General features: G+C 36.7%; 1 protein-coding gene across 1 annotated transcript; it reads left to right on the forward strand.

Annotated features, from left to right (window-relative positions):
• The first annotated feature begins 11093 nt into the window (after positions 1–11093).
• On the forward strand, positions 11094–16316 carry slc20a1a (solute carrier family 20 member 1a). The gene is made up of 10 exons (XM_066644780.1): positions 11094–11442; positions 12319–12459; positions 12777–12862; positions 12949–13045; positions 14137–14256; positions 14339–14551; positions 14815–15313; positions 15509–15694; positions 15965–16049; positions 16152–16316. The coding sequence occupies exons 1-10, from the start codon at positions 11094–11096 to the stop codon at positions 16314–16316; spliced, it is 1941 nt and encodes a 646-aa protein (XP_066500877.1).
• The last annotated feature ends 400 nt before the right edge of the window (positions 16317–16716 follow it).

Below are 16716 nucleotides of genomic sequence, written 5' to 3' on the forward strand. Positions count from 1 at the left end.
TAAGTATTCAGTATAAATCCATGAGAATATTATAGTGAGCTCCCTCTGTTTAATGACAGTAAAATGTAATCTGTATTTCTACATGTCCACCAGGATTACTATTCAAAGCCAGTTAAGTGTTTATAGAAAAGTAAAAAATACGTAAATATATGAAATAATCAAAGCATATTTTGCCTTTTTAAAGTGATTTAAAACGAAATATATTCCTAATGGCTTGTTAATTTTAGTCCATTTTAGCATTGCGTGCATTTATTTATTAACAGAGACATCGCTACTCAAACGCGGGTTTCAGACTCTCTATCTGTCCCAAAGCGGACGTGGTGTTCTCCGCAATGAAAAACCGTAATGACGCGCCTATACGTGCATTCGGATTTGAAGTGCGGATGGCTTGACCGTCAGTTTCCAAAGTGCGGATAGCTTGACTCCAGTAAAGCGGATGTGGTGTTCTCCGCAATGAAAAACCGTAATGACGCGCCTATACGTGCATTCAGATTTGAAGCGCGGATGGCTTGACCGTCAGTTTACAAAGTGCGGATAGCTTGACTCCAGTAATACACTGGTGCTGTATTGCTCCAAGGCGCAGCAGGTAGCGTCGCAGTCACACAGCTCCAGGAGCCTGGAGGTTGTGGGTTCGATTCCCGCTCCGGGTGACTGTCTGTGAGGAGTTGGTGTGTTCTCCCCGTGTCCGCGTGGGTTTCCTCCGGGTTCTCCACAGTCCAAAATCACACGTTGCAGGTGGATTGGCGACTCGAAAGTGTCCGTAGGTGTGAGTGAATGTGTGTGTGTCTGTGTTGCCCTGTGAAGGACTGGCGTCCCCTCCAGGGTGTATTCCCGCCTTGCGCCCAATGATTCCAGGTAGGCTCTGGACCCCCCGCGACCCTAGAATTGGATAAGCGGCTACAGATAATGGATGGATGGATGTATTGCTCCACCCTGTACCCAACAAACACGGTTACGTTGTGACGTCCCATTTTTTGGGCGCCCACAACGTTGTCTTCTTGGTTGTCCCTACGTTGTCACAACATGGGTGCTACAGTAGAACTGTGCCTTTTTCTTGCTTACATCAAGAACGTTTTGTGTACATTTAATTTTATCAGTGCACTTAAGGTCGACTTACCTAAAATTCACCAGAAAGATCCGGATGCATCTGTCTCTCCTGTGACTAGACATTTTGCTTAATATTTATAATAGTTAATTGATTATAAATATTATGATTGTGCTCTTATGATTTTTAGAATGACTCTGACGACTCACTTCTGCTTGTTCAGGTGTTGTGCTCTCATTATCCCTCCATCTCAGTCCAGCCTCGCTGAAGATTGTCATTGAAGGATTAATTGTTATGGACAATATCCAAAACACCCCTAAAGCAGTGTGCATTCTGTTTGGACTTACTTATGCACTTCATCTCAATTATCCCAAGTCTACGAGGAAAATATTTCAGTTCATCCAAAAGGTTTCTCTAACATTGTGCCATGGTGAACTGAAACCCTGATTACAAACACTGAAAATCCAGTGAAGAAATGCTGTTATTTTTACTGAAAAAAAATGTGCCGCCTCCAGTTTTTTTGTTGTTTGTTTGTTTGTTTTTTATGCCTGCCCACACAAAAAAAATTAACTTCTATGTTTTCATCATATTATTGCCTCTCCTTTGACCCTGAATAGCCATTCCAAATTTTTCCTTGTTTTATACTTACTATACAAATGGCTTATTTTGTATTATGTAAGACAATATTCAAATAGAAATGACTGTCTAGCCATGTATTCTACAGATGTTTCTTCAAGGGTTCTTAAAAGAAAATGGTTCTTTAATATTTTTATATTACATCTTTATTATAAGCTGCTATTATAACAGCAGAACAATTTTTGGTTCAATATAACCATTTTCAAAAAAAGTTTATATAACTACATCACATTTGCCATCAAGCTGAAGAATCATTTCATGAGTCTATATAGTGGTAGAATAGTTCTATATAGATCCATTTCCTAAGGAATCCCTTGAAGAACCATCTTTTTGTAGATGTAGAAGTGTATTCTCATGACTGTGCTCAGTACTTAGTACATCAGTCACGTTGGAAGTTTTAAAAATTTGTGTCAAGTTTTAAAGCATGTCTTTGTGTTTACAAGTATAAAGCACAATTGTTTGATTAATTGTTGAATGCTGTGGATAAATATTCATTCTCCAAACAAGTTAGCATTGTCACAAAAGCAGTTTGAATGCCTGTTTTTTACTTGTCATTAGGTTAACAGGTTTGTTATTGCTGCAGTAACACTTGAAATGATATGTTGAAGGGTGTTTACATTAAAATACAATATTGAAATGTATAGTTTAATTTCTTCCCTATAAGTGTTGATATACCAGTGTGTAATTCATCTAATCTCTTGTAAAATAAGTCATTAAATTACAAGAAACAATAATAATTTTTTGTTTATTTAACTTAAAAATAACCCCCTCCAGGGTGTGTTCCTGCCTTGCGCCCAGTGATTCCGTGTAGGCTCCGGACCCACAGCGACCCTGAACTGGATAAGCAGTTACAGAAAATAAATGAATGAATGAACTTAAAAGTAATTATTTTACACAATGTAGAATGAATATGTGAACTAAAGAACTAATGAACTTTGTTTATGTGCTTCATCAAATTAATTAATAGAATGTTATTTTATTAATTAACTAAAACTTGACATTTTTAGTTTCACCTTGCGTAAAAATTTAATTAATTTAAGGCAACGGGTTTCCATGCAACTTTGCAGTAAACTCAACTAACTCAGGATTAGAATGCACTGGGGAGATATTGAAACAATATATACATTTGAAAGTTTCCAAAATGCAGGGTGAACTCTGATGTTTATAATAAAGTTTGGTCATTATCTGTCAGTGAATGTGGATAAGGGATGATGTAATACCCAATAGTCACAAGAGCTTTCAACAGGAATTCGATAGCACTGTCTATTTAGTCTCAGACACAGATTCTACACCCACAATTTGATGGTCTGATGATACGGTGTGAAAATCTGATTCTTTCTGTGCGTAAAGTTAGACTCCAGTCCTATATATATCTTTTGCAGGTAAAGTTGAAATCATGTCTCTAAGAAGATATTTTTAAAGTGCAATTTGAATGTCATTGTACTTGCTTTTCTGTCTTAAAACCTTTTAAGTAATTTTTTTCAACACCTCTCGTTAAATGTTGTGCTATGAAAAGTAAAAGGAGTTTAAGAACATACCTAAAAGCATTTTTGTGTATGGAAGTATTTTAGTGACCAAAGCTTTTGAAGTAAAAGGACAAGTGGAATGTATACATTTTTTTTATTATTTTCAAAAATATACATTTTTATAATTTTCCCAAAATATTTTTTAATTTTCTAAATTTGTATTTAGAGATACAACCCCAATTCCAATGAAGTTGGGATGTTGTGTAAAACATAAATAAAAACAGAATACAATGATTTTCAAATCCTTTTCAACCTATAGTCAACTGAATATGCTATAAAGACAAGATATTTAATGTTCAAACAACAAACTTCATAGTTTTTTACAAATATTCACTAATTTTGAATTTGAGGCCTTCAACACATTCCAAAAGAGTTAAGACAGTGGCATGTTAAGCATTTGGGAACTGAGGACACTAATTGTTGAAGCTTTGTAGGTGGATTTCTTTCCCGTTCTTGCTTGAAGTACAACTTCAGTTGGTCAACAGTCCAGGGTCTCTGTTGTCATATTTTGCACTTTATAATGCACCACACATTTTCAATGGGAGACAGGTCTGGAATGCAGGCAGGCCAATCTAGTACCCACACTCTTTTATACAAAGCCACGCTGTTGTAAGATGTGAAGAATGTGGTTTGGCATTGTCTTGCTGAAATAAGCAGGGACGCCCCCTGAAAAAGATGTTGCTTGGATGGCAGCATATGTTGCTCCAAAACCTATATGTACCTTTCAGCATTAATGGTGCCTTCACAGATGTGCAAGTTACCCATACCATGGGCAATAACACCCCCGTACCATCAGAGATGCTGGCTTTTGAACTTTGCACTGATAACAGTCCTGACAGTCCTTTTCCTCTTGGGCCCAGAGGACACAACATCCATAATCTCCAAAAACAATTTGAAATATGGACTTGTCAGACCACAGGACACTTTTCCATTTTGCGTCAGTCCATCTCAGATGAGCTCAGGCCCAGAGAAGCTGGCAGTGTTTCTGGTTGTTGTTGATATATAGCTTTCGCTTTGCATGGTAGAGTTTTAACTTGCTCTTGTAGATAGAACAATGAACTGTGTTCACTGGCAATGCTTTTCTGAAGTGTTCCTGAGCCCATGAGTTAATATCTGTTATAGAATAATGTCAGTTTTTAATGCAGTGCTGCCTGGGGGATCGAAGATCACAGGCATTCAATGTTGGTTTTCACCTTGCCAGTTACTTGCAGACATTTCTCCAGATTCTCTGAAACTGTAGATGATATTATGGACTGTAGATGATGAAATCTCTAAATTCCTTGCAATTGTACATTGAGAAATGTTGTTCTTAAACTGTTGGACGATTTGCTCACGCAGTTGTTCACAAAGTGAATGTCATTTCTTGTGAATGATTGAGCCCTTCAGGGATGCTCCCTTTATATCCATTCATGACACTCACATATGTCCAATTAACCTGTTTACCTGTTGAATTTTCCAAACAGGAGTTTTTTGAGCATTCCTCAACTTTCCCAGTCTTTTCTTGCCCCGTACCAACTCTTTTGGGACATGTTGCAGGCCTCAAAATGAGTGAATATTTGCAAAAAAAACAATAAAGTTATTCAACGTGAACATTAAATATCTCGTCTTTGTAGTTTATTCAATTGAATATAGGTTGAATATAGGTTTTATACAATGTCCCAACTTCATTGGAATTGGGGTTGTAGATAACAATGTGTATTGCTTAACAAAACTGTGTTTAAGCTGGAAAAAACAGTTAAATGTAGGTATAATTTTAATTAAGGAGGATTAATACTTATTGAATTACAAATGGCTATAGTGCATTTTTTACCATTTGTAAACATGGACCCTCTGTAAAATAAGCTGCTGGCCTCTTGTACAATGCCTCACCTCACCTTGTGTTGCTGATTTATCACTTAATATTTTTTTAGTGCAATGCCCGCTGAGGCTGCTAATGGCATATGTCATACACATATTTCATGTACGTATATAGACTTTTCTCACTTTGTTTCTTAAGGTTAATAATACTTCTGTAACCCAATGGTAATGGTATCCCATCCAATTTATTTGGATTAATGTCATCTCTTGTTCATTATGTACAGTACTGTGATGCTGCAATTTCCTTCAGAATCAATAAATACATTTATATCAAGTTCATGTATTACAACCTCTACCTGTGGTTGAGTTCCTGTCTGAAAATCAGAAAAATAGCATATAGAATATAGAAATTGGAAATAGAATATTTCCCAAGACCAGTTCCTCGAATTCAAGCCTGAGATGTGGCTTCTAATCTTTTTTCATCTTGTAGGTTTGCTGCATGAAATATCAGCTTTTTAATTGTGTAAGGTCTTGCTGACTTATTTATTTAAAGTTAATTATTAAAATGTTATTTAAAATGTATAAAATACCAAACATAATTTTGCAGTACTGCTGTGCTTGTTGGACAATATATACTTATTATTCACAACCACATTTCATCTAAGCAAACCACATTGTTTATGGTGTTCATCTGAAGAATGCTTCTTTGGTTTGTTTCTCATTGTGTTTAATCTATTGCAACAATCTAGTGCAATTGTTCTCACATTCTTATTACTATCATTTCATTTAAGTAATGTTTTGGGTAGCAGAGAAATATTACAGTTCTCTTCTTCTCTGTGCAGTGTTTTTCATTTTGCTATTGTGTGGATTGTCTACATAATTACATGAGATTCTGTGAAATTGCATGTGATTGAATGCAGGGAGGGTTTTGTTTAGACAGCACAATAAAGTCATGTTCAGGCACAAGAGATTTCCTTTCATTATGTTTTAACCTAATGTATTTTTAAAGCATTACTTTTATTTACTGATTCATGGTATAGCATCAGTGTTTTTAATGAAATTATCTTTATTTTGAATTTAAAAAAAAAAATACAGACAGCATGGAATTTTCTTTAGGCAGGAGTTTGATAAAATGTGTGTCATATCAGAGAAAATATCTTAATTTAGTTCCTCTGTGTTCTGTGTTATTACCGAGCCTTTACATGGGCCAACAAGTGGGTGGGATAAAACAAAGCCAAGCTATTTAGTCTAAATGTTCTTTTCCTGTTTTGCTTCATGTTGACTCTAAATATGAGTTAGAATTACAGTCACCAGAATTACAGTCTCACCACTGTAGGCAATTCATTTTTTGGCATTCATACATTATTCTAAATAAAGAAAGAGAAAATGAAGTGTTAATGTTAGCAGATCTTACTTTCCCCGATATTAGTTATGACTAAGACCTTATTTGTGTGGATGGGTAGCTGTCAGGGAAAGTGGAATGTCTAGTTCTGTTCTACTAAATGCATAGTTGAATAATATTTACTAAATGACACTCTTAAAACCATTTAGGTATGCCCATAGAAACAATTTTGACTTCTTAAAAGGCCTTTTTGCAATGAGATACCTAAGATTTTGGCTGAGGTCAGGTTTACACAAAACCCACAAACTAATGTGATGGAACCAAACTTATTGGAATGTAAGGGAACAATAAACTACATCATATCATATTTTTGACTGCAGTAAAAATACTTTAAATAACAATAGGAATTATTTTTTGTTAGTATGATACATAAAATATATATATTAACCACTGCTTTAACAACTACAGGTAACCACAGTTATCTAATATCATGACCAAGGCTGACTTGTTATCTATAATAATTTTTAATGAATTCTATAATAATAATAATTATTATTATTATTATTATTAATTCATTATCTGTAACCGCTTATCCAGTTCAGGGTCGCGGTGGGTCCAGAGCCTACCTGGAATCATTGGGCGCAAGGCAGGGGATACACCCTGGAGGGGGTGCCAGTCCTTCACAGGGCAACACAGACACACACACATATTCACTCACACCTACGGACACTTTGGAGTCACCAAGCAGTGTTACCAACGTGTGTTTTTGGACCGTGGGAGGAAACCGGAGCACCCGGAGGACACGGAGAGAACACACCAACTCCTCACAGACAATCACCCTGAGCGGGAATCGAACCCACAACCTCCAGGTCCCTGGAGCTGTGTGACTGCGACACTACCTGCTGCGCCACCATGCTGCCCCTATTATTATTATTATTATTATTATTATTATTAATATTAATAATAATAATAATAATAAAAGCACAAATTTTCAATCAGCAATTTTCAGTCAAAATCCTAGAGTATTTATATAATATTTTGATCTTATTAATGTACTATGGGCAGCACAGTGGTGCAGCAGGTAATGTCACAGTCACACAGCTCCAGGGGCCTGGAGGTTGTGGGTTTGAGTCCCGCTCCGGGTGACTGTCTGTGAGGAGTGTCGTGTGTTCTCTCTGTGTCTGCATGGGTTTCCTCCAGGTGACTATCTGTGAGGAGTGTGGTGTGTTCTCTCTGTGTCTGCATGGGTTTCCTCCAGGTGACTGTCTGTGAGGAGTGTGGTGTGTTCTCCCTGTGTCTGCGTGGGTTTCCTCCGGGTGACTGTCTGTGAGGAGTGTGGTGTGTTCTCTCTGTGTCTGCGTGGTTTTCCTCCAGGTGACTGTCTGTAAGGAGTGTGGTGTGTTCTCCCTGTGTCTGCGTGGGTTTCCTCCGGGTGATTGTCTGTGAGGAGTATGGTGTGTTCTCCCTGTGTTTGGGTTTGGTTTCCTCCGGGTGACTGTCTGTGAGGAGTGTGGTGTGCGGGTTTCCTCTGGGTGCTCTGGTTTCTTCCCACGCTCCAAAACACACGTTTGTAGGTGGATTGGCGACTCAAATGTGTCCGTAGGTGTGAGTGTGTGTGTGTGTGTTGCATTGTATTCCTGCCTTGCACCCAATGATTCCAGGTAGGCTCTGGACCCACCACGACCCTGAACTGGATAAGCAGTTACAGATAAAGAATGAATGAATAATGTACTATAAGCTATGACAAATAATGAGCTACAAATTATAAACAGGTAAGTGTTCATATTTAATATTCTAGTAATAATAATAATAATAAATTTTATTTGTAATGCACTTTACATTTCAAGGAAATCTTATCAAGAAGTATTATCTAATCAAGGAGTATTATCATCCAGTTAATGGAACATTGGAGCTTTTTTGACAAGGGGGCAACTATGATGACATTCTGAACATTAAAAACTTGTGTCCCCCACTCATTTCTTGAGACAGAGAAGGCAAAAGTCTTCTGAAATGTACACCTTTTGAATTTATGCTGAATGTGCTTTTTCCATGCTCAGGACAAAGTAACTAATAAGTAATGACTACACAAAGAAAGACCAGGATGTCAGCAATTCTGTGTTCATCTTCTCGTATAAACTTGATGACTAACAAGGACATACCTCAAAAATTACATCCTGTTCCATTTCTGAATCTGTTTTCCACTGACTACAAAAATATAATGAAAACTGTCTGTGTTGGTTTGATTTTTTCTTTCTAATTAGGGTTTAGGTGAGGGGAATGGGACTCTGAGGACCTTGATCCTGTGTTTAATCTATTTATTTATTTATTTGTATCTTTGATTATTTTATTATCATTGGATAAATTTGTATTGAATCATTGATTTTGTGTTTTTTTTAATTACAGGGAAACATGCATTCCTTAAAGCATAGATTTTGTAACATATGCACAAGCATAGTCGTGCCCCAGAGATCATGAGTTTGAAGGAATTATGGCATCTATGGAGGGCAGTCTAACTTGCAGGTGTGAATAGGACCATATTTGGCAGGAAAATATAGCAGGCTAAATTGAGGTGTAAAGTACAATTAAAAAAATAACAACAAATATGTTAATCTCATAAGGAGGCAACCACATTACTTTTTAAAGTAACACTTAAAATGACCTTAAAATCGGAACTGTGGTTTACCTTCCAAAACAGACCTTTTTTTTATTCTTGGGCAAACAAAAAAATTAAAAGCTGACTTATCTAAAGCTGTGCTTTATGTTTCCCCACAGATTTGCACGGTGGCTTGGTGGTGAGCACGTTGACCTCTTAGCGCTGGGATCTTGGGTTCACGTCCCATTTGGGGGAGTTTCCATGTTCTCCCCGTGTCTGCGTGGGTTTCCTTCGGGTGCTCCGGTTTCCTCCCACGGTCCAAAAACACACGTTGGTAGGTGGCTTGGTGACTCCAAAGTGTCCGTAGGTGTGAGTGAATATGTGTGTGTGTCTGTGTTGCCCTGTGAAGGACTGGCGTCCCCTCCAGGGTGTATTCCCGCCTTGCGCCCGATGATTCCAGGTAGGCTCTGGACCCCCGCGACCCTAAAAAATTGGATAAGCGGTTACAGATAATGGATGGATAATTTATATATATGAAATGAATAGTCAACCGTAGAATAACTCTGTGTGTGTGTGTCTGTGCGTGCACCGGGTTTGGGTGGGTACATGTTCAATGTGAGTTGCCCAGATCTGATTTAACAAAACACACGCCCCTCAAAATATTACTACATAAACATACATTAAATATTTTCACATAAACGTCCCTTTACAAAAAAAAGCACTGTTGCGTAATTAACCTTTACATAATCCTGCAAACTCCAGCAGGTTTAAATGTAAGCAGTGTGTAACACGTGAAACAAACGCGCGCGCACACGCACACACACACACAAGCACACGCACACACACACACACACAGGACGTATACCCGCTGTGTCGGGCTAAATATTAAGCAGTTTCCTATGTGAATCTCAACGCAAGTCGATTTGCTCAGGGGGTGGGTCGTAATTTGCCAACTGCCCTCCTCCCCTGAAGAAATAAATATAATCGGCTTCGGCTGCTTAGGGTAGACAGAAGGAGAAATGGCTTTTTGAAATAGATAACAAGCAGAATTTGAATACTTTAGCTTTGCTAAAACTGACAAAGCCTGCTGATGTTTTTCTAGGTCGTGGCCAAAGGACACTGTCAGAATCATTTTGGTAAGTAGTTAGAAAATTAATATTTGTTGAGTTTTATCCATAAGCTCACTGTTTAGTAGCAAACTTACTGCATCTCTGTGACAAATGTGCAGTTATTTCTGCAGAGCATTGTTTTTATTTGCTATTAGTCTTTTTTACACACTGTTTTGAATTACACTTCTTAATATGGATCTGAAATATTTGCTCCAGCTTAAAATCAAATTGCATGTTTAATTAAACATTATGTATTTACTTTTGATAAGGAATTGCCATTCTTCACATGTAAAATGTAATAATGGGGAAAATAGCCAACTGTAATTCATGCTTATGTTCACAAGCATTAAATTTGATGCATTCCAGAGCCTAAATGCCATAGATGTGTTATGGTCTGTAAACCAAAACAAAATGCTTAAACAAGGCTAAAGTAAAAAAAAAAAAAAAAAAAGAGGGGGGTGGTTATTGGAAAGGTCATTGTGCATTGATCACATGATAATTGTTCCTGGTTTTAAGTCAAATATGTTATAATTTACCAGCTCTGTTTTTGGATGGCCACTGTCCTGCATATTTAGCTGGTTTCTTTTATTTCTTTCTCAAGCACATCTACTTAACCTGGTCACTTCTTCTGCACTTTGGGTCTTTTAATAATTTCAAGTTTTTTATTGTGCTAACTTGTAATGAAGTATTAAATGATTCTTTGTAATGATTCTTTTTCAGAATGTGCCAGTCACCATCATTAAGGTCTGCTCTACAATGGCTTTCTGTTTTTGTGTAGCCTCCTATAGCGAAACAGAACCAAAACCTTTATTAAGCATAAGTATTTAGTAATTCCACTTGTGTCACATCTTTGTGCTGCTGACACATTGAGGATAGGGCATCACAGATTTTCTTTAATTTTTATTACTTTTTAGTAGGCCTAGTTTGGCGATCTTATCTAAAAATTATATTCTGTGTTTATGTCCTATATGATATTTTAAGGCATAATATTTAACCTTTAGAGCTTAGTAAATTGATCTAAAATAATTTGACCCAAATATCAGTGATGGAATCCACTACTTTAGTATCCCTAGTGACTTTTACCACAGAGACCTTAACCACAGAAGCCAAGCTATCTCCTTATTTATGGCTGTTGGTTTTGGGATTTATCATTGGTTTCATCCTGGCTTTCTCTGTTGGAGCCAATGATGTAGCTAACTCATTTGGCACAGCAGTGGGTTCTGGAGTGGTGACTCTGCGTCAGGCCTGTATCTTGGCAACCATCTTTGAGACAATAGGTGCTATGCTTCTGGGGGCCAAAGTCAGTGAAACAATTCGGTCAGGCATCATTGATATTAACATGTACAACGGATCTGAACCACTGCTGATGGCTGGCTCTATCAGTGCCATGTTTGGTGAGAAAGTTTTTTTTCCTTCAATCACACTCTTTGCCCCATTTCTCTCAAATAAACCAAAGAAATGGATAATTAATTAATTCAATAAATTAAATGAATTATTTATTCCTGTTACAAACTTGTAGAAAATGCCAGAACATGCTTCACCCTATACATATACTTCTTGAACCTTAATTCAACTTAGATTTGCTTCACTTCAAGTTTAGAGTTAAGCTCATTCAGACAGTCAAATAACAACATTATGTCAGTGGTGTGGTGTTTTTTTTTTTTTTTTTTTTAACAACCATATGCATATAGCACAGATGTATAATTTGCATGTACATGGAGTTAGAAATATACTGGAGTCAATGTTAAAAATGTCTGCATTTAAAAATTCCTTGTACAGCATATGAAATTGAAAAGTAGATGTTTAGATTTATTCATTTATTCATTCACTGTCTATAACTACTTATCCAGTTTAGGGTCGTGGCTGGTCCAAATTATTATTAATTTGGATTAATTATTGTTATATATATATATATATATATATATATATATATATATATATATATATATATATATATATATATATATATATATATAAAACCCAGCCCAGCAAGTTTCCCTTCAAAAATTGCACTTAAATGCTTACTACAAATATTCTGTTTTAGTGATAATACTAAAATTTGCATGACCGCATAATGTAAGCCTGTCAGCCTGTCACCTTGCACAGCATTATCCTGTGCTCAGGCTTGATGCTGCATAAACAAACCATTCCTGCTCCTATTTTAAAATGTTGTGATAAATTCTGTAAATTGAAATTATTGTGGATTCATGATATATATTGTTCATATATATATTTGTATCTTTCTTTTGTCTTCCTCTCTACTGTTACAGGTTCTGCTGTTTGGCAGTTGGCCGCTTCCTTCTTTAAACTCCCTATATCTGGTACACACTGCATTGTTGGAGCCACTATTGGCTTTTCTATGGTAGCTAGGGGTCACCAGGGGGTCAGATGGTTGGAACTGCTTCGAATAGGTAAGGCCTGATTTCCTGATATATGGCTAAATTACTTTAATATATAATTTCATATCTACATTTTCCAAATCTCTTAATTTATTCTGTTTAAAGAAAAGGACAGTTTGTACAGACTGGAAACAGTCAAATGTAGAACACTGGTGATTTAGACTGTTTAAGGATACACAGCTTGGTGATCTAAAAATGTCTAGTCACATGATCCTAAGATAACTGCACTCTCAGTATACTCTGTGTGACATTTTTGCAAGTAGATGCATAATCAAGTATGATGTCTATAATGCATTTTAAAACTGACCCATTTGCTTATCTTGCTCCAGTTGCTTCTTGGTTCCTCTCCCCTCTGCTCTCAGGCATCATGTCTGCTATTCTATTTTACTTTGTCCGCAAGTATATACTAAATAAGGTAAAATATATATGTTTACTCTTAACTATGTTCCTGAGCTTGTTCCTAAGTATATTTGTAGGTCAAATATTTTTCATTTTTTCTAGGATAATTCATTGGTCAATGGTTTAAGAGCCCTTCCAATCTTCTATGCTGTTACTATGGGAATTAATCTTTTCTCCATTATGTTCACAGGAACCCCAAGTAAGTCTTGAGCATACTTTTATACATACAAACACACACTCACACATGCACATGTGTACATATCAGTGCACACACTCACATATTCCCACATATGAGAGGCATTTTCAGATATATTATATCTAACAATGGAATATGACTTTGTTGTGGGCATATTTTGTTTAGATTTTGTCCCTCGGGAATGCAGCATGAATCCCACTTTTATAATAAATTGTCAAAATGTCTTGAGCTAATTCAACATCAAGATTTCATTGATATTTCTTAAAAAGAACATCATAGCATAGTCTCTATCTGTTAAAAAGATCCCTTGTGTAAATATGTATTTTGTGTGTGTGTGTTTTTCTTTCTTAGATATGTATGTAGGGAGCAGAGGGAGAAAAAGGAATTCCCTTATAAGGATTACTTAGGCGGTGTTGTGGATTAGGTCCTGGCTCTTAGGCTTTAGCCTTGGATCCTCTTTAATAGTCTTTTGTTTTTTTTTATTAACCCTCAGTGTAACAGGTTAAATTGTAACACGTTAAACTGCCTCAGATCTGATGATAGATTTAAACTATCCTCTGTTTCTAATGTTTAAATTGCACAGTACAAATATGCATATGCCCCCTCCATGGTGTATTCACGCCTTGTGCCCAATGATTCCAGGTAGGCTCTGGACTCACCATGACCTTGAACTGGATAAGGGTTACAGACAATGAAGGAAAAAATATGCATATGACTAGAGACCAATAATATTGACACAAACATAAAAATGAATACTATTTTGTTTCTGTGGCATGAATTGACAAAACATTCTCATCTCTGTAGACTAAAACCTACATAGGCATATGAAAGGTTTTAAGTAAAAAAATCAGGTGGGTGAATAAATAATTCATTCATTTTACGTAAAGGTTTCACATTGATCAGGGTCATGGTGGACCCAGAGGCTACCAGTTATAATTGATGCAAGGCAGGAATACCTATGTTATGTTATCTAATTTAAGCAATGTTCCAAATGATTTACGGATATTTTCCCTTTTTTGTTATTACAGTCCTTAAATGCTTATAATCGCCTCCTCTGGTTTTCAAAAATATGTGTGCTTTGTTTTTTTTAACAGTGCTGGGATTAAACAGGATGCCACTGTGGGGTATGATTCTTATTGCACTGGGTTGTGCCCTAATCACTGCCATAGTGGTGTGGTTTATTGTGTGTCCTCATCTTAAAAAGAAGATGAAAAGTAGGTACTTTTTAATTCTCATGGATATGTGTGTGTGGGCACTGTGGCTAAGTAAAATAAATTGTGAATCTATCCCATTTAGGTGTAATTACATTAAACCACTGTGAGGCTCCATTGGCTGAGCATGTTACTCCCACAAATGTATCAGTAAAAAGTCACATGACATCCCAGTCCTACTCCCCCATTCCCCAGTCACCTCCTGCAGACAACACAAAAGTGACTTTTGACTTTGGGGGCTCTGAAGAAGCTGACCTTGATAACAAAGACTTTGAAACCAAAGACCTGGATTGCAATGGTCAGTATATTGAAATTACCTTGGTCAGTACCTATGTTGTATTTTCTTAAACACTGAACTATTAAGAGGTAATTGTTCTTAAAATCAGACTAGCAACAGCTTCTTCATAGATTTATCGGTCTTTAATTATGGAGACTACTGCTTTTTGGTTATTTTAAGGAATACATTAAAGATAAATATACAGAAAATACATCAGAGTACATTTGATTGCTTATTGATACTGAATGCCTTAAAATTCAGTTTAATTTGTATGGACATTGTAGGGCTAAATGGTAATACAGGGATGGCAATGTCACAACTGCATGGTGGCCAGTTCCATACAGTGCACAAAGACAGTGGCATCTACAAGGACTTGTTGCACAAGTTGCATCTAGCCAAGGTAGGTGACTGCATGGGGGAGACTGCTGACAAGCCCATTAGACGAAACAACAGCTACACTTCCTACACTATGGCCATCTATGGAATCCATGGGTCTCCCAAAGAGGAAGAGGGAGGTCACTCTGTAGAGGACGGTGAGAAACGACGTTCACGCATAGATAGCCACAACAGTTACTGTACAGCTGTATCTGATGGAGATGCTGGTAGTGTCAGTGACACACAGGCTATAGATCTGGGTGATAATGTGAGTGCAGAAGACCCCTTTCAGGAGGAAGATATTGATGAGCTGGAGATTGACAAACCGGAGGTATCCATGCTCTTCCAGTTTCTCCAAATTCTCACAGCCTGTTTTGGATCCTTTGCTCATGGAGGGAATGATGTCAGGTACAGAGTCAGTTTTGGCATGCCTTGTTCAAATGTATTATAAGTCAAGGATATTGTTTTCATTAAAGAAATGTAAAATAATAATTTAGAACTTTATATTAAATCATAGGATTAAATAAAAATATGGGTTACTTTATTGCTTATCCTGCTGTGTTGTTTAATTTTTTTTTTTATCTGTCACTTCCTTGTTAACAGCAATGCAATAGGTCCACTAATAGCTCTCTGGCTAGTGTACCAAAGTGCCTCTGTTGCATCTCATTCCCCAATACCAATATGGATGCTTCTCTATGGAGGAATAGGCATCTGTGCTGGGTTATGGGTTTGGGGCCGGAGGGTCATACAAACTTTGGGCAAAGATCTTACTCCAATTACTCCATCCAGGTAAGAAGCAGTTATGTTTCTTATACATACAGTCATAATCATAGCAAATTATTTTTAAAATCTGCTAAAAAGCCCATAAATTTTATTTGTTGAAGCCATATTGATTATTTTATATCTATTACAAAGCAGCTTGTATCACTAAGAGGGTCCACAATGTTCAAAGTACCAAGTGTGAATTAGTAAAGGCTCTGTACAATCAGTGTAATACAAATGTATGTTCTATGCATTCGTTTGTTCATGCGTTCATTTAATTTTTCATCCTTTCCATAGTGGATTTAGCATTGAGCTGGCCTCTGCTGTAACTGTAGTTGTTGCTTCCAACATCGGACTCCCTGTCAGCACCACTCATTGCAAGGTGATTCTGACACGAGGATTTTGTTTATCCTAAATAATATATTTTTAGTGAATAGATTCATGTGATAATTTGGTGATAATTTTCATGTTTTTAAATTATCAGGTGGGATCTGTGGTCGCCGTGGGCTGGCTTCGCTCCAGGAAAGCTGTTGACTGGCGTCTGTTTCGAAATATTTTCATTGCCTGGTTTGTAACTGTGCCAATTTCCAGTCTTATTAGTGCTGCCATTATGGCACTGTTCTGTTATGTCATCTTGCCTGTAAGTTAAAATGCTCCTTAGTTGTGTTTTTTTTTTTTTCAAATTCTGAATGTTCTGAAGATATGAACATTTGACAGTAGAAACACCTGTATTCAAGTTAACTATCTGTGCAATGTGTGCTTAGATATTTTTATTTTTTCTGTGATCCTATATATTGTGTTGTCTCGTGTGAAAACTGAAAGCGACGTCAAATCTCATTATTGCTGTTTTTTGTATGTCCAGCTATATTGATATAAAGTTACATTTTTTGTTTAAGGTATAGTAAATTTCAAGTGTTCAAGTGTCATTGTCAAAAATGATTGTTTGTCATAAAGCAGTGTTTTATTTATGAAACTGTATTTACATGTCAATAAAAATAAATCAAAGTGTTCTGAATGTTCTTGCCTCTGTATTAGCCTATGTTACACAA

The sequence above is a fragment of the Hoplias malabaricus genome, chromosome 14 (assembly GCF_029633855.1).
Source record: "Hoplias malabaricus isolate fHopMal1 chromosome 14, fHopMal1.hap1, whole genome shotgun sequence".
Classification (NCBI taxonomy): domain Eukaryota; kingdom Metazoa; phylum Chordata; class Actinopteri; order Characiformes; family Erythrinidae; genus Hoplias; species Hoplias malabaricus.

Coding starts and splice junctions, on each gene's coding strand:
- slc20a1a (XM_066644780.1), top strand. CDS start 11,094: ATGGAATCCACTACTTTAGTATCCCTAGTGACTTTTACCACAGAGACC. Junction 12,863..12,948: donor GCAAGTATATACTAAATAAG/GTAAAATATATA, acceptor CATTTTTTCTAG/GATAATTCATTGGTCAATGG. Junction 15,695..15,964: donor ACTCCAATTACTCCATCCAG/GTAAGAAGCAGT, acceptor TCCTTTCCATAG/TGGATTTAGCATTGAGCTGG.